This window comes from Sturnus vulgaris, chromosome 5 (assembly GCF_052056855.1).
Source record: "Sturnus vulgaris isolate bStuVul1 chromosome 5, bStuVul1.hap1, whole genome shotgun sequence".
In the NCBI taxonomy this organism is placed as follows: Eukaryota; Metazoa; Chordata; class Aves; order Passeriformes; family Sturnidae; genus Sturnus; species Sturnus vulgaris.
Genome location: NC_142247.1, coordinates 46,691,599 through 46,716,556, shown reverse-complemented (window position 1 = coordinate 46,716,556; position 24,958 = coordinate 46,691,599). Strand labels below are relative to the sequence as shown.

The 24,958-nt window shown below is 40.1% G+C and overlaps 1 protein-coding gene across 4 annotated transcripts in view; it reads right to left on the bottom strand.

Annotated features, from left to right (window-relative positions):
• Positions 1–709: 709 nt before the first annotated feature.
• Positions 710–24,958, bottom strand: part of WIF1 (Wnt inhibitory factor 1) — a 37,176-nt gene continuing 12,927 nt past the window's right edge. Inside the window, exons 3-10 of one of the 4 annotated variants that reach the window (XM_014888601.2) lie at positions 21,051–21,159; positions 14,486–14,626; positions 11,462–11,557; positions 9,805–9,900; positions 8,367–8,462; positions 4,457–4,552; positions 3,755–3,850; positions 710–1,546 (exon numbers count right to left, since the gene is read on the bottom strand). In XM_014888601.2, the coding sequence (XP_014744087.1) occupies positions 1,425–1,546; positions 3,755–3,850; positions 4,457–4,552; positions 8,367–8,462; positions 9,805–9,900; positions 11,462–11,557; positions 14,486–14,626; positions 21,051–21,159 (852 nt within the window). In that variant the 3' untranslated portion in view covers positions 710–1,424. The remainder of the gene's footprint in view (positions 1,547–3,754; positions 3,851–4,456; positions 4,553–8,366; positions 8,463–9,804; positions 9,901–11,461; positions 11,558–14,485; positions 14,627–21,050; positions 21,160–24,958) is intronic. The other 3 variants (XM_088165643.1, XM_088165644.1, XM_088165645.1) reach the window with 3 other exon arrangements.

The following is a 24,958-nucleotide window of genomic DNA, read 5'->3' as shown; positions in this document are numbered from 1 at the left end:
GAATAGGGTGCATTTAGAACAGCACTGACTGTGGGCAGAGGCTGAGCACCTTTCCTGCCCACATTTCCTCTTTCTGGACTTGGTAAAGGAAGAAGCCCAGCTCTAATGCTTCCAATTATATGCTATTTATTTTTTTATTCGTCTCCCAGATAATCCCAGATTGCCAGAAATACAGTATAGCAAGGGTCAGTAATAATTTGTTGGAAGTTTGCTGTTCTTCAGTGCAGATAGAAACCATGTTCCCTGCTTCCAAGCCACATCACATCACATTACATATATAGCCCTTGATTGTCGCAAGAAGCAGCACCCAAACCTTCTACCGGCTGATCACAACACGACACAGGACCACCACTCTTGAACAGGAAACGTGGCCAGGGCTGGACTATCACCTGCTCTGACAGAAGCTGTGAGAAGAATATTCTGAGTACCTGAGGTGCCACAAACTGGGCACACTACATGGCTGACTGGTGGTGCTGGTGGAGAGGAGGATGTGGCGGGGGACAAGCACAGGGAGTGAAACACGTGGCTTCCATGTTATCCCCTCTTTGGCAAACGCACAAGAAGTTGCTCTTCTGAAGTATTTTTAAGAACTGGGAGGGCTAAAAGCAGATACAGGGAAACCACAGTGCCACTGTTTTATGAGGGTGCTCTAGAAAAGCCATCGTACCAACCAAGTGCTGATGAGATCGCAGGAGGCCACACAGAGCAGTACTCAAAAAACTAAAGCAGCATCTTTATTTTACACATAACCTTCAGTATAAAAAGTTTATTACATAAGAGCTGTTCTGTTTACAATATACTATATTGTTTCAAGCTGATGCATAAACTTCATACATTATAGTTTTACTTTGTTTACAATATATTATGGTGGTTAAATGGCACCACTGCAGTTTCTTTTTAATATACAAAACTGTAAAGCCAAAAATAACATGGAATTGAGTTATTCAGTTTTTAAATTAGGCAACTTATTTACTTATTTGTTTGTTTTTTTCTAGGGAAAATCTAAATACACGATTTGTAAAAATTTGCAAAATGCACCTTTCTTTTGTTTTAGGCAAATTACATCTGCAGTTATTGAAATAATTCAAGGTTAGCATCTGCAGGGTTTTCTGCTTGAATATTGTTACTTAATTTTTGGAAAATATTTGCAGCTATATAACCCAAAAAGGAAGTTTAAATGTAACTGAAGTATAGTACAAAACACCATCCAAAGCACTGAAAGAAGAAGCCTATATAATCATGCTACAGAAGTTTTATAAAACTTAAAAGGAATAGTAAGTGTCAGCTCAGTGGTTTATAATGAAGCTAATAAAATTCCAGCTGGTAATCTTAACTGTAAAGAACAGTATTTTAACATTCAACCCATGAGAGGTTAATGAAGGCTGTGAACTTTGTGTAACATGAACCATTTCAGATGTTGGAGTTCACCAGATATAATTGGATTCGGGTGGAACGTGCTTCTCCTCGCCCCTTTTCGGTGAAGGCGTGCGCTGCCTGTGCTTGCTGCCTGCTGGCCTCAGGGTGCTCACACCGCTGGCTCCATACCCTGCAAAATGAGCCAGTTCAGGAAAGAAGAATTCACAGAAGTGGGCTTGCAATCCACAGCTAATATTTCAAATGAAAACTGTCTTGCCCATTTGAACAAATGCTTTTCCTTTCCTTTCAAAAGTACTCATGCCTGTGTTGCCCCTCAGGTCGAATGAAGTCCTGCCAGACAGAAAGATGCTTGGCCTGGCCAGGGAGCTCAGGGACCTCAGTACAGCCAGGCTGTCACTCAGCTGTGTTTCAGTCTTGATGATCTGCCAGTGAAAGGCTTTAGAGTGGGGTCCAAGAAACCCCTTGAGGAGAATCTGCACCAGCTACTTGAGCTGGGCTTTGGTTTATGGATAAATGCAAAGAAAAAGAACACCAGTGACCATAAACACCTGGGGGAAAAAAAAGCCACATGAAACAGGCTTACTAGAGCTGCTTTGTTGTAGAAAACGAAAGTGAAAAATAAAAATTGAATCCAAAGTATTATGTTGTAATTCTTTATGGGTTTGTTTACCCATCTCATTACTTAAAGCTCATGGAAATGATTTTGAAAAACTGAGTCCTCTGTTCAATTTTTAAAACCACTTATTTTTCAAGAAAACAGCTTTACCAAAGAGCCATTCATTCGACAGAACATGAAACACGTCTCTCAAGTTAACTATAAATCTCTCAAGATTTGGTGATCTTGGTTACAGTTGAAAAGAGTGAATTGCAATGCACAGACATTAATGGACACTTAAAATGGGGGTGAATTTTGCCCAAATGTCCATTTCACAGTTTCTTTGCTGAATACAAAGAGACTTTTGAAGTACTAAACACAGCAGGACTTCACCCAAACTCCAAGTAATGAAGGACCTTGGAGTTTACAATAATGCGAGACTATTGACTTCTCATCACAAGCCAGGTATGAGCTTTGGCTTTGTTGTAAAGGTAATTAACTTCTTTGGTGATGGTCACCTAAGGTATGTATTTGTTTTAATTTGCTATCTGAGTTCCTTATAGGAAGAGTATGATAGGAAGAAAAAGTTCAAACTTATGAACTGTAGCTCGTATTGGTTAATTTCCTTATATCTTTTTTCCAACCATAACTCATTTACAGTATTTCCCCTTCAGAGAATAGCATGAATACTTAAACACAAGTCCGCTAGGTAACAACAGAAAAGCAGATTCCAAATTTTCACAGCAAATCATATTTTCACAGCAAAATCCATCTTAGTTGGATAGCACTCAGTTTTTAATGAAAATACTGTATTTATTCTAACACATTTTGATGTGACAAAAATCATATGCATCAACAGGTTTTAATAAAAGTGAACATTCAGTTGATGCTGCAATGTAAGGTTCACATTCCTTATGGCAGATTGGTTTTGTAGTTGCAAAATTTTCCAACTTTTTAATTTATTGATACAAAAAACACAACATGTGAATTGGTAGCCAACATTGATAAACATTAGTATGTTTTGGGAGTATATAAAGATTGTATATTGAAGATCTGCTGTTACAGTACTGTTGCACATGAAACATAAAATTAAATCTGAAGTTCTTACTGGATATATCCAATTGTATTTCAAAGAATTATACAGTACCATTTTAAGCCCAGTGTAATGACCAGTTGCTACAATAGATGGTAAGTGGACCAAAAATCACAACAGAAATTAATTTTGAGAATTTTAACTTTGCTCTGGGGCAATGTCTTTTTTATGCTGTGGAATGCAGGTGGGAAGAGGAAAAGAAAACCATGAAGTTGCTAAGAACAGATCTTGTATAATTCTTCAAGTTTTCCCCAAAATTTTACTGACATTTTATTTTTCTAAGTTTCAATCAGTTTTAAAACCTGTCAGTTTTACTTTTAAAAGTACCTACTCAGCACTTCAAAACTAGCTGCTGTTACCGAGGAGTATTGAAGGAATTGGATCCCTTCCATACTATGGCTAGACGACAAGTAAGGTTCTCCTCTTATGGATACCAGATTCTGGAATTTCTAGTACAAAGATGATCTTGATAAAACACTTTCAAATTATTATGAGTTTTTTTAAAGTAGGTACAATTATGGAGTATTGAAAACCTTTGTTTTATTGCTTGGATTAAAGATTAGAGAAAAAGGAGTGTGGTGTCATTAATGATGCTGGAAAGGCTCTTGAGGCAGTCATTTCTGTATAGCATTGGGTGTGTAACATCTGAGATATGACTCTTACTTGCTTCTCTCTTGTTTCTCACTTACTTTTACTGCAGTGTCTCCCGTGCCAGCCTTCTTTGCACTGGCATTTGTTGGGCTCCACACAGGTGCCATAGAGGCCACAGCTGGGTTCGCAGACAGCTGTAAAAAAGTGAACACATACACCTGGCCTCTTGGCATTTCATCCAGAGAAAGTCACATATTTGCTTTCCTTGATGTTTCACATGATGGGTTGGTCCTGGCACAGGCTGAGGCTTTCAGAGTAAAGTGCAGTCAGAGCCCTGAAACAGTCCACACTCATCACTTTACCTGCATGGTCTGGCTCAGCCTCTGGCAAGAAAATCAAGTTGTACAGCAGAGCTGAGCATCCACCAGAATCAGTGAGAGAAGGAGAGTAGTCCCCAGCACCCCAATCACAAAGTGTTCTCACTGTATTTCAACATGGCAAAGTATTGACATCTTATTAAGCATTTCTCTATTACTAAACTGCTATTGCTGAGCTGACACACTGCTGTTTCATAGAAGCTTGAGTAGAGAAGAGACTGTGGGGACACTTCTGTTAAAAAATAGTTCTGGTTTTGTAATTTAATTTTGTAATTTAAGTCTGGTGTATGTTGTATGTTCAGAAAGCAAAATAACTTGAACTACTTTGACAACAAACAATTAGTACTGACGTTATGTAAAAAAGATAATGCACAGTGAGCTCGATGTTCCCACAAGGACTGATGGAGTGGCTTTGGTACTTACGCTTTGAACATAGGTCTCCCTGGTAGCCTTTGGAGCACTTGCATTTATTCTTACCAGTACATTTGCCTCCATTTCGACAGGGTTGATGGCATTTACCTAGAAATTGAAAACATAGAAACAATGGTCTTAGTCCCCTGTGCCTACTGAGAATAAGCACCTGACAAGCTTGCCTTGTACCTGAAAAACTCATCAGATGTTACAGTGTGCACTATAGATCCATCAGGAAAGACTCTGATGCAAGTCTGTGCTCCCCATTTATAAGCACTTTTCTCCTTTGAAAATAGGACAATAATTTGGCATGGCCAAAGCCTGTGTGATCTTGCAGCTTTTGCTCAGGTTTGTGCCACTCTGACTCTGCAGAATTCCCCACATGACTGGTTAGTATTGACTCTTGCTCTCCTCACCCTTCACAGGGGAGGCAGCACTGCTCAGACTATGCAGCTCCAAAGAGTGGGATCCAAACCTGAGGGGCCCCAGCAGAAAACCATCTAATGACATGTGAGAGCAGTAAAATACTCAGGAGATGACAGGTATGGCTGCTACTTGCAGACAGTAAATGGATTGGCTGGGCCCATCAGCACAGGGTAGGGAGCACTGGGATGCTGTGGATGGTGCAATGAGGGATGTTCCATACGGCAGCTCAGAAACTAAGGGCATATTAAAAATGCCCTTCTTTCCTGTTTGCAAAGAACAGAGAAACTTTGCTAACAGTAAGTGGAACTGGCAGATATTTTTTCAGGCTCTTGGTCTGGAAATTACTTTCCTTCACAAACAGACTTTGCCATAGGCGGGGTCCGGTGGTGTTGTTGTAGGAAGTCTTGTTTTACCCTAATTGCCTGGGACTGAGGAGGCCCCCGCAGGTGGAGGAGAACCACATTCAATTTCTGTCTTTCATGCTGGGCATGAATACCAGGGACCTTCCTCAAACTTAACATCCAATGTCCCATCATCAGACGGCCTGTACCTTGTTAGAATTTGTCTGCACTACTGAACTAATTAAATCTTCACTCATCTCTAGAAAAGGAAGCACAGCACCCATGAGCTCAGTCACTCCCAGGTTGAGAGAGACTCACTGTCACCTCCCTGGGCACTCTTGGGCCAGCAGGAACTGAGCCCTCACTTTCCTGCCACGTTGGTGCCTATATGTACCAGTGCAGCTTTTCTCGCTGTTGTCCAAAACAAAAAATCTTTTCTAATGCCACTACGCTTCCTAGACTTTTCAGAAAAGAGAAAAAAACAGGCACACTTCCTAGATTTAACACTAATATTTACCTCAATCTGTGAGCAAACAAAAACTGGAACCTGGGACAGTAAACTGCTTCCTTTCCTTTTCCTTTTCCCTTCTTTTTTTTTAAGAAAAGTATTACCTGAGACGTGTCTGTCATAATTTAAGCATCAATACTGGCTTGCTGTGCTGAAAACCTCATTTCATGATCACGGACTGCCCTCTTGGGAGCTCAACATCACAGGAAGCGCCTGCTTAGCCCTCGACCCCTGCACACCTTAATGATACACATGTGTATTGTCAATATAAAGGAAACACTTGTTCCTATTGTACATAATTATTTTAATAACCCTGAAACAAGCTTCATAAGTAGCTGATGGGACAAACTATATTAAGGAGAGTTTCTGTAAAAGCACAATTTCTCTACAGGAGCCTCTGGAGAGGGAAACTTTAGGCATTCTAATTTGCACACATTTGCATCCCAAGTAATTAACAACTGGAAAGAGCAATGCTAAAGAAATAAATGAAATTTCCTAGTTCTTTAAGTAAATCTGTCCTTAAGTAAATCTGGAGGATATGGGTCAAGAGTGACAAGTTGCAACAGGCAAGCGTTTGGCTCAGTACAGTTCAATTAACTTTGGACTAAGATATTGTCACAGAATGAAGGAAAGAGTAATAACACTCTCTTTTATTGACTGAGAAATGGAAAAAGCAACAACACAGCTGGTGACAAGTAGGGGAGGAATCCAAAACAAAATAAAATTATCTGGATTCAAAGTGAAACACTAATTAGAGACAATGCATACCTATAACTAGAAAAAAATCTGGAAGAATGTGAATGCTTGTTAGTGTTGTAGACTGGGTTCAGTACACTTCCCAGGAGTCTTATAGAGGGATTCAATTATTACAGAAGCACTGAAAACCTATACCCAGTGTCAAAAAAAACCCAAACCACAAAACCTTGCAATTTTCAGATGATGGCTTTTTGCCTGTTGAAAGGTTTTCCCCCCTCATTATTTTAAGAATCCCATGACTGAATGTAGTTGGTCCTGGATCTTAGAAAATGGAATGAGCTATGTTTGTGCTTCGGTGTTCCAAAGTCTTTTCAAGATTTCTTGCAATCTTCTACTGCTGTGCGGGTGCAGTGCCCAGAAGTGATCACAGCTGTCAGTCACAGTCCAGTAATTGAAGTCCTGGATTTACAAGAGCCTGAGTAAGTGCACAGCTTTCTTTGCTCTCATTGACATTGTCCCAGTTTAGGTCTTAGCATACCATGATCCTGAATTTGCTTTTTTTTTCTTTTGTACAAAAACTAGTTTACTAGTTTACTGCCTGTATTTTAATTGATTTGAGTTTCACAGGTAAGCCTTTTCAGGAAGTCAAAACAGTTGCACTTAATCCAAGCAGCAGTAGACAAATATGAGCTTCAGCTCCCCAGACAGATCAATTAAATGGACTGCCCTTAATTATACATGCTGTAATACCAGTTCTAAGAATTCTCAAAGAAACATCACCACATATAAAATACATGCTTCTCTCTTTGAACTAAACTTTAATCTTCATTTGAAAAATGTCAACAATGTTGACTTTTTGGGGACTGAAGAAAAAGAAGTAGAGTTCTGCCAAATAGTCAAATTAGAATTTGATGTAAGCAAAGGTAAATCCACTGAAACCCCACACTGTTGTTCTTGTGGCATATGATCTGAATTTATATAAATCGGCAATCTTTATTAACTTAAAAACAATAAAGCCTTGCTGATTCTTTTTCCTTAAATTTTTAATGATGTAAAAAGGAGCTGCAAAATGCCTTGTAATGCATAGAGCATTACAAGGTGAAACATTTACATACACCTATTGTTAATCTACATATAAAGACTGAACAAAACATAGGTCTTACTGTATCTGTGTACTTTCTTTGCACAGTAATTCACTTGTTTTGTATTGGCTGATAGCAAGTTAAGAGCTTATTTCCATGTGTTTCCAAAGTGATAAACATTTCCTAATTGTGAGAAGAGCTTGTTTCTACTGATGTATATTAAAAAATCAGCATTTACATATCCTAGGCCAAATACTGCTCTCCATGCTCCTGTGAAGGTGCTGGGGAATATTGGTGGGATTATCTACAGCAGGGAAAGCTTTCCTGCACAGTGTCCTGTTCAAGGTTCTAAGTCCAGGAAGAATGAGGTCTGGAACTTTACATGTTACATGAAATCTCTCAGCTCTTACAGTTCAGTCCTCCTTTTGCCCAAACCTTTTAATTCCCAAATTATAGTAGCCCTTTCAGAGATGTCAGCTCAAACTTAATCTGCTGTGCCCAAGTGTTATTTGCCATAATGCTTGAAAATAGATGCACTCCACAGGCTTGGCATGGCAGCACATCTGTCTGGGTATTGCATACCTTGCATACAGGGTATTGCTTGCATACTCAAGGCTTGAAGATTGCTACCAAGCCTGGTTATTAGTGAAAACAGAACAGGGCAGGGGGTGAGATGGGTCGGCAATGAATCAAACTTCTAAGTAGGAAACGTGTTTGGAGGCATGTGGTGTTTGGCTCTGAGGGTCCCAAACTGCTTTGTGAGACCCTTGCTCTGTGCCCACCAGAGGCAGGACACAAGTTATAATTCAGGCACTGACACTAGAAGAAGCTGACGTACATGAAAGCAAGCACACAGAGATGCTACTCACTAATTTCACACTGGTCTCCTTCATAGCCTGAAGGACAAATACATTTTCCCAGGTAGAAACACGTCCCTCCATTGAAACAGGTTGTTGTACAGTTCGCTGAAACAAATAAAAGAGGAATGAACTAAGTCATTAATATGAACTAGGACTAACTTGGACTTAATGTTCTCTGCTGTTAATCATAAATAAACATTAAGTAAGTTGTAAAAGCAAGATTAACCCCTTTTCATCTGGTTTACAAAGACTGAAATGCAGTTATTCCTACATAATGCTTTACATGGGCACACACACAAGGCAATATAGAATGAGACAAGTGAACAATACACCAGTGAGCTCTCTGAGGACAGACTGTGCTTCATCTTTATCAGACCCCACACATAAAGCTCATTGAAGGATTAAGGCACTATTGCAATTGAAACTGCCAGCAAAAGGATAAAAGGAACACAGCCTAGGACTGGAAGCTACTTCTACAACAGGATACCTCACTACAGTTCTTAAGCAATCCTTTGACTAAAAAGAAACCTCTGTGAATTTTTCTGTGTAGTGACATAGATGCAAATGCTCTGACTTTCAGCAGCCAAATGACTTACATTGTGTTAGATCTGACTTTTCACCAAACAGGCGGAATTCACATTAATCCTTCATGACATTGGGAGCATTTAATTAAAGCACACATTTGAAGCATTTTCTAAATGTGGTACAAGTTTGTTCAAAGACTAAATACAAGACATGAGGGCATTGACATCAACAGTTTGTGCAAAATAATAGGAAGGTTCCCACCACTTTGCTAAAAAGTCCTCTAGGACCTTTAGCATTCAATCTTTACTTCATATAGAGCTGCAATGACAAATGCAACACGATGTTCTGTTCAGCCATGAACAGGCCAGTTATATTCCTGTAGGAAACTACTTGTTTTTTTTCTACATGGTAGCTTAGACTGCTCTGAATTATTGTTCTGATCAACTGATTGTTGGTTTTTACCCTTCATGAGCCCTGATGCAGCAACAAAACATGAAGAGCTTGCATATTTTTTCATGTGTCCAGATGCAGCACATTAATATACTAAATAATTAGTAAAATTAACTTTACTACAGGAAACTAGAGCTCAAATAGACTGGGGTTTTTTTGTAAATTTTTTTCTCCCCCCAGAAATATAAGTGATTTTTGTGTTAAGATCCACAGTTTTCAGTGGATCAACTGAAGTGACTATTCGAAGTACCCTTCACAGAGCTGGGGTGTATGGATACCTGCAAATCCCTATATTCTTCCAACCGCTGCCAGGCTCTGCTACAGCATCTATTTTAAGAATCACAGTATTTTAAAAACTTATTTACTTATCGTTTGCCTGACTTTCCAAAATGCACTCCTAGAGGGAAACTGCCTGAGGTGAATAAGGAGAGGCTGCTGCTTGCAGAGCCCGGGGTATTTAGCTGGCGTTTACCTTTGCCACAGTTGATGCCGTAGAACCCCGGGGGGCAGATGCAGAGGCCGGGTGTGATGCAGAGCCCACCGTTCATGCAGCGAGGAACACACAGCGCTGAGGAGTGGGAAGAGCAGAAAAAGCATAGCTGGTGGGATAGCAACTGGTATTTAAATACACAGCACATTGACTCCTTAAGCTACTTCTCCTTATTGTTCAAGTCACCTTTGCGAAGTGCCTCTGGTAGGGGGTTAAATCTATTACATCTTTGGTTTGTATTGGGCAATTTCTGTATAGTGCTACTAAAAACTGTAGGCTAATTCAAGTTCAAATCTGATTCCATATGTAAGCAGAAATTACCTCTCATGTAGTTTAATATCGGACAGGGGAGAGCAAAGTACCCACATGCACCTACACACTCTGGATGTTTAAAATGCCCCCAGACAAGTCCTCTCTATAACCATATTCTAGTTCCTCAGCTGTGCAGGCAGAACTATCTCAGAGGGGTCAGTAACTCAGTGAGGTTCCCAGGCAGGCTTTACAATGACCCTTCCCTATTCCTGCACACCTGAGCATAAGCATGGCTACGTAATTTTGGCTAGGAAAGCCTTCTGCACAGCCTAATTGTTCTGCATGCTCCCAGTGAATCTTCTCTGGAGCCCATGTGCTCTTCCAAGCCCTCTCTGACTTGCGGCCACCCCAAAAGGCTCTTCAGGGAGGCATGTTAGGGGGCAATGCTTCTCTCTGTCGTTGCCCACAATTGGTACATGCAGTGAAGTTGGGTCCATGCTAGTGAGTTAAACAGCACCCAGACATGGGGCCACATGGCCTTGTGAAATCATCTTGTGAATTTGTTGGTGGCTCGACTTTGTCCTGACTGACCAGAAAATCCTCCTGGCCACTGTCCTGGTTTGAGTAGTGACCGTAGGCTCCTCCCAGGAGTGAGTTTGTAATGGGTTTGTTCGAAGGTAAGAGTTTATTAAACATATGAATGCAAGCTGTGCCAGTTGCTCTCCACACCAGAGCACAGTCCTCGATCCTTTGTATTTAATATTTTTGGTGCAGCCAGAGTATCTGGGAGTGAATGATTGTATTGGAGTAGGATGCCCATGGGGATGGGCATCTCCAGTCACCCTGGGGAGGAACTGCCACTGGGAAAAGGAAGGAAGAGAAAGGAAAAAGTTTCCTTGCCAAGTCACAACAATTTCCCAGTTCTTGACTCTTGGAAATATTATTTTGGGCTATTATCCACTCATGGAAGAGAAAGAGAATCTTCCCTTTATCTTCCCGTTTTTGTTTTCAGCCTGCTTACAAATCTGATCCTATCTGCAAATAAACAAATGCAGAGCATCTAAAGCACTGTGTTTTGTTTCCCAGCCAGTCCTTATTAGCAGAAGAATTTTATTTAATCTTCTTGCCAGATGGATTCCCTGTGATTAAGGATCACTTAGCTATTGCATCAGTTATTGTTAAAAGCAATTTGTGAAAGAGAAAATATTTTTCATGTAAGCAATTCATATTTCTACCAGACCATGGATGACAATAACAATTCTCTTATGTGTTTGAGTTCAAAATATATGAAATCTTAAGAATAGTCCATTCTTAATTTTTGTGCAGGAGATACAGTTTTCTTGAGATTGTGGTAAAGGAAACAGTTGAGATTTTTTTATTAAATTACCTTTCTCACAATGAGGCCCGTAAAATCCATCAGGACATTCACAGACATGTCTTTCGTTGCAAACTCCTCCATTTCTGCATCCTCCTGGACATTCTGCTTCATAAAATATAACATCAATCTTAATTTAAATGCTTATACTTCAGCTGCCAGCCAGATCTTAGTAGGATCAATATATTTCTTTGACATAGCAGCTAAAATATTTGCTGGCAGACAAACACTGAAGAAATGGAAATTCAGCTAAGATTTTTTCAAGATAAATTAGTTTCTCTTTTAGTAGTCTACAAATGAAAGTTCTATCATGCGTTCACATGGGTGATGCACTTGTTGACGGACTCTGCATTTTCATTGCTCTACTGTTCTGTAAGTGCATGAGCAATGAGGATGCTCTGCTCAGTCTAGCACTTCCTTTTCTGTGTGGAAATGAGCAGGCAACTTAGTGCAGAACTTGCATGGCTGGTTAGATCTACCCTTAGTGTGCAGGACCAGTTTCGATTTCTGCAGCCTGAAGTAGACGTCATTGCAAGTTGCATTGCATTAATTACCATATCTGTTACTCCTGAGGTGACAATGATGAAATCTGTGTTCATATGAAATAGTGAGAATAAAGGCTAAATGAAAGAAGGCCAGAAAGGAAGATGAAAGCACTCCTGCACAACAGTTCCGTATCATCATCAACTCTCATTCATATCTCAATTATTGATCAAATATGTAAAAGAATTTGGCAACACTGACAGGATTATACAAGGATGAGAGATACTTCTGGGTGCCACCACCATCCTCAAAACACCAGAGTCCATCAAACAAGAAGGCAAACTAAATTAAGCCCTATGGAACACCTTCAAAAAGGGCCGCTGAGTAGAAAAACAATTACTCAAAAATACCTTCCCAGATCCCTCACAGAGAATAGGGCAGGCAGGAGAGACTGCCTATTCCCATTAGAAAAACTTAACATCAGTAGGGATCAGTGGTAGGCACAATCTCCTCATCTTGATGCTCTGTTGTGCGACATTCCAAGTGAGAAGGTTCAAAACCTCTGAGGTAAAATGATATGCCTTAAAAGTAAAGCTGTTTGCAGTCATAATAATTGTAGAAAAGGTTTTTTGGTCATACTGTGTTCTAACACAGTATTCTAGGACTCTTTCAGGAAATGCTTCTCTCTTGTACTCAAATGCAGAGCTGCTATTCATTACCAAAAAATGCATCCTTAAATACATACCATTTCAAGAAGAAAAATAGGAACATATATATTTTTTCTTTGTGATCACCTCTTAGCCACAAAAAATCCTCTCTTATCCACAAAATTTCTCCCTTGCTCCCCTCACCTCCTCAGCTGGGGCCTTTCTGTATGGCCAAGGAGAACTGGAAACAGTGACTAGGGGCCCTGACAGGAGCTCTTTACCATGTCTGATATCTTTCAGAGGAAGGAGACTCATACCTACTTTAACACAAACTGCTAAAGACATTCTTATCCTTCTCTGCATCTGTCCCAAAACATTGCTGTGTCCACCTTACTAGACAAAGGGCAGGAATGGGAGTTATTCCAGTATGGGCTGGAAGAAATTACGTGAGAAAGCTCCCCCTTTGTATGTCTCTACAGTTAGGAAAATCTTTTCTGTGTCTCTCAGCTGGCTCCAGGAACAAAGGACTGGGACAATAATCAATCCCAGGTTCCTTGAAAGGTTGTGTGATACAATACTATTAAATTGCTAGATATTACAACTTGTATAAAAATGGGAACAACAAATAATAACACAGAAATTATACCTTGGATGAATGCTACTACTAAATTGAGTTTGGAGCCCTTCCTCTTTAAGTCACTATTTTCCAAAATACAGATCTATAAATCAGCTGTCCCTATTAGAATACCCAAATGCTATTTCCAAAGTTTATTGAGTTCAGTATCTTTGAGCTGAACTGAAAATAAAAAGATAGGAAAAGCTTTGTGTTGTATTTACACCGGACACACAACTTCATACATGAGATCTGATTTTGTGTCCTTTAAGCCTCCATTTTTCCTCTTGTTTCTCTGCCTACTTTTCCCCCTCCTCCATTTTCCCTGGGCTAATTGGCAGCAGCAAGGCTTCAAAGGAGACAAGCAGCTTTGCTATTTGGGTGTAGTGAGGTTTCAAAGACTAAACAGGTCTTGCTCCCACTGCTCACTCTTTGAAGCCACACCACAGCCAATTATCTCAGAGAAAATAGTGCAGAGAAGAAAATATGGGACTGTGAACAAAGATTTAGTAGGAAAACAAAAATCTTGTTCTTTGTACATCAGCCCTGTCATGGGGTTAATTTGATACAATTACACATGATATAGGATAATTATCTTATCATAGACACTGACTTTTCAACTTCCATAGCCTCAGCTTAAAGTGATAATTACAGTTATTTGTGGTGTATCAAATTAATTCAGAAAGTCTTATTAAATAGTGCTTATGGTTCATAGATCAGTTGATTGAACAAGTGCTCTTCTTTCCAAGCAAACACTGCAATAACTTCATGGCACTCTTCTTCTACCAACGCATCCTCTGTGTGCTTACTGCCTGATAGCTGGAAGTACTGAACACCAACTACCACCGTTTACCTGTATCAAAAGCCAAGAGGTTGTAGAAGGTACTGAGCTACAGAGAAGGTAAAGCCAAGCTTTGCAGAAATTTTCTGATTTAAGATTTTTGTATTCAGTTTGGATGTGTAAGTTTGAGATTTAGGGAACTGAAGACACCAAGCTGGAACTAAGGCACTGACAGCATTAATTAACTTGTCCCCACTATAGTTCCCAGAAGGTCAGTTCCCCAGATGATGTGCCATTTCTGGAAGTGTTAACCTCAGCCTGCTTTCACAGAACTAGCTCTCCCCCAAGCACCTCAAATCATTTGCCACAGAGCCAGAAAGCCTGGAATTCACCATGATTGATACACATCGTGTGACTGCTTTATTTCCACCCTCTCTAGCTCTTATCCTAAATGAAACATAAGGCAGGTGACCTGGTCTAACAGCATTCCAGCATGTTTTCTTCAGTGTTACCTTGCTGACAGGTTTTAAAGAAGATGGCGTTCTGAGGGGTCTGGAGAATAATATTGCCTTCTGAATTCATTATGATCACGTTCACTTCAAATGCAGCGACGCCATCTTGTTTTCCAAGGCAAGGAAATCCAATCTGAACAACTAAAAGGATAATAATACCAATAATATTTATATTTACATGCCCATATACATATACATATACATATAAAAGCATACACTGAAATACTTAAAAAACCCCAACACTATAGATGTATTTAAGCTTTGGAGGAATGCCATTGATGAAGACTTATAACACAGAGACACATAGATTCCTTTATTCAGAGGTGGCTCCAGGGTTAGAAATACAGCAGCACAGGAGAACAGCTTGTGCTCGTTTGCTGAAATAAGCCCAAGAGCCTATAGCACAGACAGTGATCTTAACATAACCATACTTTTCTTGCAGATGAGGAAATTACTCATGTGGCGGTACCTAAGGACATATCAAAACAAGCTGGAAGCCTACTTTTAATTTTCTGAGCTGAACTGCTCACTTCTGAGTCTAAATTTTCTATGCTGTCATATGACTTCCATAAAAACATATATTTTGGGAAAAAAGTTACTTTAGATAAGTTTTTCTGGTTTGGATGTTGCAATTAATACCTAAACAAGATACTGATCTAACCAAAACTTACTCCATAAAGTGCTGACAAAATAGTACACTTGAAAAGTATGATCATGGGTGGTTTTTAAAAAGACTACATAGACACCTCACTCTGACAGAATCGGTTAAGCATAGTGACATTTGGACACTGCCTTTCCAGGAAAAGTATTCAAAGACTTTTGAAATACAAAGACTTTAAGCAACTAATTAAGGCCAGTAAATCCGGAGTATTTTAACGATGAAGTAAGCCCAGTACCTCAGAGCTATGGAATTCTCTGCTGTGATTGTCACAAGAGATCTTAAATAATCTTCAGATGAAATGATTTTATCTCTTTTCTTCAAAATTGGCTCCTCTTACCTGCTTTATAAGTCAAATCCAATTAATAGAAATTGTTTATTCCTTTCTTCTGAAGCTAGCCTTAGATTTCCAAACGAAATACAGGGCTAAAAGCCCCACATTTGGGTTGGTTTAGATTGTTTGTTAGAAAAATTTTGCAAGCCATAATTTGGCCATTTTTGTTATTTGGTGCCTTGGTGTGTTGGTTTGAAAGTAAAACCAGTGCGAGACTCCAAGTCAGTAATACAATTTAATAGGAGAAAAGAGAAAAAAATAAAACACATGCAATAATATAAAAGAAACAACCACCAACACAGTCAGAAATACAACCTGACACCCTGTCAGTCAGGGTGTTGGTAGCAGTCCGTATAAATGGTGGCTGCAGTCCTCCTGGATGACGGAGGTGGTTCTGTTGAAGCAGTGCTCCTGTAGAAGGTGCAGTTTTCCTCCAAAGATCCAGCGATGATGTGGAAAAGGTCCGACTTTCCTCTGGGATCCAGTAGAAAGGTCTACCCTCGGGTCCCAAACCCCAGTTTTTTTATCTAGGTAGGAAAGGCTTGGCTCCTGCCCCTGGTTGGGGCATCTCCCAATGGGATGATGTAATCTTATCAGTCACACAATAGGACTTAATGGCCCATTAACGGAATATATCTTCTGGAGGAAGGATGGGTTGTGAGTAGATAACGATGATCATCCCCCGATCTTATCAGATGGCACATCAGCAGGGGATATCTCCCACAGAGATAAGGATCACCACCCCTCCCACATTTTAACAGATGGTGATAGAATACACATTTTTGCATTGTACCCCAGGACACTTGGTAAAATACAGAATATTTTATGGCTGAAACACATTCTGCCTCTAGTAAGTCCTACAGATGGAAAGATTGCTTGCAGTTCTCATTCTAAAGCAATTACACAGTCGTAGGGCTTTTGCACCAACCTTTGAAAAGATCAAAACCATTGAACCATGTGGCAAGATGGAAACTCTTACAGTTGATTATTTAAAAATACATTTTAAATGCTGTGACCTTCTTAAACTGTAGTAACATTCTTATAGCATAAGTGCAGGAAATCAGTGCTTGAATTGGGATGTGTTTTAGTTGAATAAATTGCAATGGGGAGGAAGATTTGGCAGACTGTTAATGACAGCACTATAGCAGTATCTAAATTTCATTGAATTGGTAGCAAACTCTGAACTCCTCTGAGATCTGGCTGTGGTTTAAATGCCTAGAGAAATACCCAGCAATGCATGCCCAGAGTCCAAGGCCATAGACCATAAACCTTTTATTCCAGCACTGCTTACTCTGGAAGCATCCAAATTTTTGGACTTACCATGTGTCTGAACAGCTATGCACACAGATATGGAGCTTTTGCTCACCCTTCTGTGAGCAAAAACCACCGGATCTTGGCTGAACTCTGTGGTGGTTATATAATAAAGCCCCTAATCTTCTCCTGAATCTTTGCATTTTTTATGCCTGCTTGAATAATGCTAAGTACCCACTAATAGCACTACAATCAAACCAAAGCACAGAGAGAAGTCCCTTGCATCAAAAAACACAGCCATGAGCTCCTGTGGCCCACCACAGTGCTGACCAGGGCCACACTAGGGCAAACCTCAGCTCTAGTCCTGCTTCCCAAATTCAGGATGCAGTTTGCATTCATCCATCACTGGCTAGCAAAACAAGGAGAGGAAATCATAGGTGAGGGCTTCTTTCTGTTAACCATCCTCCCACCACCAGGCCAGAAAACAGGTTCTCCTGCACATAAACATTTCTGTATCTTCTGGAGCACTTGTATCCAGGGCTGCAGAGCAGAGGGCTCCAATAGGAGCAAAGAAAATTTAATTTGAAAAGGAACCTAAGGAAACCTAGTGACTTAAACCTAATTTTATTTTAGGTAGTAATTAGAATGCTCTTCTAGGATGCACAGGATGCAGGTTTAATACCTTTTGTCTGGGAGGTTATGCCTTTTCCCTCTGCTCAGGAAAGTGAGGTTCTCTAAATTGTCTTCAGTAGAAGCAGACTGAGAGTAGCTCCTGTATATTTGCAAGCCCTTCAAGTTTGTAAGCAATTACCTTACCCACTAAGCGCATATGCCAACAACAAAAATCACCGTTAGTCTTGGGTGGGACTGCTTAAGGGACATCTCTGAATGCCAAATCTCAATAGAAGCTGGCATAAAAGGTCTGGAGAGGAGTGGGAGCCCATACACAGCCCTGTAGCTCACTGTCAATCTCTACCAGAACGGCAGACAGAGCAGAGATGGTGCTGCGCTCAGAGAAGACACTGATTTCTGTCACTGAGCTTGGAGAGATTTCCAGCCTCTTTGGATGCTCAGTACCTATATTTTAATGTCTCAACACCAGCAGTGGTCAGCGGGAGAAGTCCTGGCTGGTGGACTGTGGGGGCTTCAGGAAATGCACGAAGTAGCGCTGACACAGCAGCTTGGTCACGCCAGCCTGCACGGGCACTGCACTGCCTGAGTCAGACAGGGACAGGAGGGGCCAGCTCGGGTCACTCGGGGCCAGCTCTTTCTCAGTCACAGGCCACTACATTGCTTCTGGGCACAGACCTATAGCTGTGTTTACCTCTCTGAGTGTAGTGTTCAAGATGTTAATCACTGCCACAAAAACGACTCACTTTGTTTTGAACTTGCTAACCTCAGACTGAACCACTGGACCTTCATAGGCTTTCCCCTGCAGGCAGAAATGAGCAGCCAGCTTCTTGTCATCGGGCAGGCATCCACACTCCTCCCAAATATCTTTTTCACAAGCTGAGCAGTCAGCTTTAAGCTCCCACTGAAAAGCATCTTCTACAGCCTTCTTAACATCTTACCAGGTGTAACTATATCCATGTTGTGAGCACTGAATCAGTTAACAATTCTGAGTCTTGGGAACGGGTTTTCTAATAAATCTAAGGAACCTAGGTGATTTAAATCTCACTTAAATCCAAGAGTTTGGTATCTCATCTCAGGATGTACCGAATTAGATAAAGCTAAGAGAAGGACAAGGCTGCACCATGAGGAGCGATTGAGTAGGTTGTTACTCTTCAGTCTGGCAAAGAGAAAAAAAAATCAGGGGATATATAATAGATGTGTACAAAATCATGGATAGGATGAACAGTATAGATTGACTACTGTCTCTACCAGTGCAAGGAACAGTGTCCATCAGATGAAGCTGTTGCAGCCACACTTGAAACAACAGGAGAGGCATCTTCATGCAATGGATGGCAGTGAATTCCTTGCCAAAGTGATTTGAGATAACAGAAGACGATATGGACTCAAGGAGAGCCTGGAGAAGTACTGGAAAGAGAGATCTATAACCCACGTGGGCTTTTAAAATAGACAAATCACTTAAGACACAGGCAATCCTCCAAGGTGAAGGCAGTAAAAGCTGAGAGGAGAAAGAGAAATACCACATATGCTTGTCCTCCTTTTGCTCTTCCACAGGTCTTTGTATGGCCACCATTGGTCATAAGGCAAATACAGACTAGAGAGGCCCTACAGCACTAAAGCCATTCATATGCCTTATTTGGAGACAAATATCCTCAAAGGAGTTTCAAGAGTCCACTGATTTTTTATAAAATCACTGGGTTCAATTACCTCTGAATAAGGTTAATCCTCATTCTTGTTTCCCACACTCATATTTTACTATAGTTGTCTTTCCCCTTTTATTTCTCCTTAATTGTCTTCAAGGGCAATTAATTGTCTTTGGGCTAAAACACTTTTTCAAAAAATACGAACTGTTGATTTGTTACTAAAAACAAGCTTGTGGTTGAATTTCTACTGACATCTGTATGTATAGAAAAATGCTCTGGTAATGCAGTAGATCCGGGCAAACTTGACTAGATTTGGCAACTCTGTTTTGCCAACATTTAAGCAGCAACATTTGCCAACATTTACAAAGCAGCAAACAATTACTATCTTTATAGCATGTATTTACTTAGGACTACTTAGTTAATTTTGGCCAGCTAAGAGGCAGTGTAAAAATCCTATCATTGTAGTAGTGTCCCACCATTAACCGTGTACCTGCTTCAAATACTGTAAGGGTACTGAGCACTGGAACACCAAACAGGACTTAAATACTGCTTATATATCCACCCAGTGCAGTCGTGCCCTGCACATGATCCATGTAAGGGAACACCATGGACATGCCCCTCTTGGTCCTGGAACTGAGGTACCAATGCTGCCAACAGGGTAAGTCCCTTCTGGCTTTAATAAGACCTCCTATCATGATGGTTAACAGACCTTCTGCTGCAACTATGAGCTCTCATCTCCAGCCTCCCTGCACTTGCAGATTAAGTTTTCCTAAAGACACTCAGAAAGGGGTAATTTTGGTCTAGCCTTTCCAGATGAAAATTAAAGGAGAAGCTAGCTTATATTAGAGAGTGCTGAGTGCAGCAGAGAGTGCTTTTCACATATGTATCTCATGTGCTTTATATGGTGATGGAAATAATGCCTAACAAGAACTTGGCCTTTATGACTTTTAAGTTGCTTTTAAGTATCTTTATTTGACATTTATTGGGCTTGGAACCAACTCAATTGCAGCAGTTGTGATACAAATATCACAGCATCTTTCACCCAAATCTATTTTTAATACCACTCCTTCAATCCACACTGAATGGAAAGCTAAATTCCAGGTGTCATGGCAAAAAGCTGAAACATGACTTCAATGCCAACCTACTGCAAGCTGAAAATGGAGACTATTATACACAAACTTTCAGAATTTATCCACTGAAAAAGAGAGAAGGAATAAAGACTCATCGAAGATGAACACTTGTATATCAGTGTTTCATTTGCAGTCCAATCATTCTGTTTTATTACCCATTTATTTCCCACATTTATCCCACAGGTTGACTAAGGCAATTTAGGAAACGGTGATCATTAAGACACTGCTGTCATCAAGATGTGCATTTCTGCCTTCCTACCAGAGGCTATCACATATGAACCCTGAAACATATGACATAAACGGTTATTCATCCACTTCAGAGCTAACCAGATTCAATAATGTTTCATGGAAGGCTTTTTTACTCAAATCAGCTCACTACGCACCAAGATATTTCTGGAGCACTTGCATTAGCTTGGGTTCAGCCTCTGCTGTGGAGCTGTAAATCCCAGTGAAGGATTAAGAATGCACAACTAAGGGACAAATGATAAATGATAATATCCTAAACTAGAACTTGTGTCTTGGTGCTGAATGCATGATGACCCCAAATGGAAACAAAACATCCACAAACTGCAACCTCTGAGAAACAGAATAATTTGATTACTTTTCCAACAGTGATCAAAGAATTTGTTTTCCAAAAGTTGTACAACTTAGATAATAGCATTCATGAATTTTATGCAACAATTTTGCACAAATTTCTCCTGATTTATCTACACATAAAAGCTTAATATGTCTTGGCTCAGATAAAATATGCTGCTGTACTTAGGCAAGAGAATTACAAACTGTTCAGTGCCAAGCACTGTGGCAAGCATTGCTTTAGTCAATAAACTTCAGAACTACAATTCATAATGAAATATTTTGACTTTACTATCTGTAGAATATTTTTTACAGAAACAAAATTTATAATATCAACAGTACAAACCTGATGCTTTATGAGGAACTGTTCCAAGCAGAGGGATATTTATAATTGGATCAGCCATTATGCCTTTCTCCAAAGAGTGCAAAGACAGGAATTCATAGTAGTATTCAGCCTATGATAAAATAAATGAAAAATCTATATTTATTTTAATTGTATTCACAGAAACAAACTATTGAGCACATCAACTATCGTAGAAAAATACTATACTGTTCATGATACCATTCACTGGATTAGTTTCTATAATTTCCCTGAGTGCTTCTTCATCTAAACATAATTTTCAGATAATTTCCTCTTATTTCATAGATTGCAAGCAACCATACAGTAATCGGGATGCAGCATTTCAACAAGGAAAATGGCATGCACATAGTGGACAAATATTATACAGAGAAAATGTTTTCTACAACCCACACTATTCATCTGGTAGACAACAAAAATGTCAGAACACTAACTCGTTCTTAAAGCTGGTTTTTGGGCAGAATCCTCCTGGAACTGACTGGTGAGCCTGGATGACCTGCCTATCTGCAGCGCGGCTGTACTCATCACGTACACCTGAGATGTATGCACCTTAGCCAGTCACTAGAGGCTTCCACTACTGTCAATAGCACAACTGCTGGTGTGCAGAGCAAGTGGAAATGAAATTTTTATGTTAAATTGTGGCATCTCATTTACCATGAAGCATAGAAGGGATTACAGGTAATTCCATCTACTGGTCTCAGATAAGTGCTTGAGACCTTAGTATGGGCACTGGCGAAAGTGTGTTTCCATCTGCTCACTGGCAGTAGACAGTAGCGTTCTGTCTACCTTTTAGATAAAAGGTGCACTGCAGCAAAGAGAGATTAAAGCCAAAATATGGGCTGATAAATGATAGCTAGTTTATGTCTATAAGATGCCTGTCCATGTCCTTAGCCAGAATAATGTCCTTTTTCTCCTTTAATATCCTGGTTCCCTAGTATAAGAAGGACATGGACTTGGTGGAGTGAGGCCACAAAGACGATCAAGGGACTGGAGTGTCTGATGTACAGGGAGAGGCTGAGAGAGCTGGAGAAGGCTGATGGGGCATCTAATCAGAGTACAAATAGCTGATAGTGGGATGTAAAGAAGATGGACCCAGGCTCTGCTTGGTGATGACCGGTGACAGTAGGCAATAGGCACAATACTCTGTTGGAAACTGAGGAAACACTTTTTTAATGTGTGAGTGTCTGAGCACTGGTACAGGTTGTCCAAAGAGGCAAGAAGAGCCTCCCTTTGTGAAGATGGTCAAAACCCAACTCAACACAGTCCTGAACAAGTGTCTCTAGATGACACTGCTTGAACAGAGGGATGGACTAGATCATATTGAGGTCAGACTGTCTGGTCTTAGATCAGCCTCAGCCCTTCCATGATTCTGTGCTCTGCTAACTTGAGCAGAAGCCCTGGCAGGGTGTGAGAGACCATTTCCCTTTAGCTCCTGATGACACCAGAACAGCACTCATGACCTGGGTAGAAAGGTTGTTATGAAATTCCTGATCCACCCTGGCAGCACATCCACTTGCTCTGTAGGGACAGCAAGGAGATCCCAAAACATAGAGGAGATAGCATGAGTGGCTACACTCTACATGGAAAATCTTCAGAGGACATTGTGTAGGCACAGAGATCTCAGAGGAGGACTTGAAAAACAACAGGGCAGGAAACAATGAGAAGTTTTAAGTGGGGAAAAGTTTACATGGAGTAAATGTGCGAGAGAGAGAGGACATGGAGAGAGGCAGTAAAACCAGAGATGAGAAATGGAGTCTGGGGTACCATTCATGCTTTTAAGTAAAAACATTTTTTTCCAATACAATATACCATGCCAAAATATGAAAACAAGCCACGAAGTCAGATTGTGAACATTTTTGTTTTTAAATAAAACTTTGGCTCAGAAAAATAATTGTATGTCTCCACACATCTATAGAACAGTGCAGTGAATGAGTCAAGGCTCCACTGTCTGTTTCTCATTGGTTAGCTTTGATGTTTGGTTGTATCTAAACCAGGTCATAATGAGTTATGACCTGGGATATTAAAACATTATGTTCTTACTATTCTAGTAAACAACAACTGGTAACTAGACCAAATAGCTCCACTCCCCTATTTCCATTCCAGACACACTGTTGCAAAAGGTCATCTTGTGAGCCAGATTCCCAATTTGTAAGAAAAGGACTGGAATCTCATTTTCTATAGCAAATTTTCTAAGCCTAAGCGTAAAGACAAAAGGAAAGTTCCCTGAGGAAAAAGGGACCTATTGCTGCATGAGCCACAATACCCACTGGTGCTCAAAGAAGTAATTCCTCTAGCCAGGGTAGAGGTGTAGCAGCGGTCAGTGACTGAGGCAGGAGCATGTTCTGATGGCACTTTAAAAAGATGGGGAGAGATATTGCACAAGGAACAGGCTGCTCAGAAGGAAAGCCGCATATTGCACTGGAGAGTTAACTGCTCTCACCATTTCTCTGCAAAGGTTTGTAAATCTGCTGAGTTGACAGAAACGGAACTCCTTGAAATGATAGTATCTAAGGGCTGAAATACCTCAGGTAGATCCAGCTAGCATAACTTCAAAGGCACGTGCTGCAGAGTATGTTTGCAAACTGTGTGTGCTGGATTGAGTTGGTTAAATTTTGACATAAAAGTTATATATAAAAATCCCAGTCTGAACAGGCTGCACAGTAGAGTAGTTTAACTCCTCAAATCTATGAATCCAAAACATGATTTGACTGCCATAAATCCTATCTATTTGGAGAAAATCTGTCTTGACATAAACCCTACATCAAGTCTCCAGTATTGTCCTGCTGTAATTGGAGTTGATTGCCAATTAACCTGCATTAATCATCATGGCTGAAAAGCAAACATGCACTCAGCAAATATTTACCATGCTCCAGCCTACCATAAAATTTAGTGATGATGGTTAATTGAAGATATAGGTCTGTGCAATTAAAATAGTCTAGTGACTACCACAATTTACACTGTAAGTGGTCATTGTGAGTGCCCTGATAGTGAAAACAAAATTTGCTTGGATATTGCTGGCAGATAAAGGGAAAAAAAATCCATAATCTGTAATCCCTTTTCCATTATAAAGGCACTCTCATATTTTGTTTTGTTGTTTTTTTTTTTTTTTAAGCCAGCCTATGAACTCTGGTATGTAAAGTCTAAATTTGGTGGTGAAGCTACATCTTAGAGGAACAGTGTTGTCAAAGGTGGTGAAGAAAATGCGGTTTGCATGAAATTGCTGATCATTGACAAGTGCACATTTTACATGGACAAAGGACTTTTGGCTTGACTTCAGGAAGCACCCAAGGAAGAGTATGCTTTACTTCTGTGGAAAATCTTTGTTTGAGATCCTCAGAAACCGAGGCAAGGACCCCTGTAGACCTTGTGTGAACAGTTTAGGGAATTGGTGCTTTCAGGCAGCAGGTAGCCCCAAGCAGCTGCCCTTTAACAGTTCCCCGTGTGGGTATAGCCCTCAGCAGAGAAATTTCACTTTAGGCAAGTAATTCCTTGGTCGGGATTAACTTTTATGGAATTGAATGGCTGTTTTCTATAAATCAGAGGAATTTAAAAGGGTATAAAAATAATGAAGCCCTCTAACAAGTATTGTAGCAAACATCTGTCAGCAGTTTGGTTTTAAATGATATACAGTTAGAATTCCAACAGATCTCCCTTCCTTGGTTCAAGATCTATTGCATTCAAGTTCTCTTATCTTTCAGATGCCAAGTTGTTTCTGCCTGTTTTTTCTTTTGTGTTTAATCAAAGAATTCACGATAATATGCTCTATGTTTTCTTCATTTTACATGATACACATAAGATTGTAGTACCTAAAGCAAAGCAAAGCATGTTGTATGCCATGGTTCATAACGTAATGAAATCTGCACCCTTTCTAATTAAGGAAATATATGTTAGCTTTG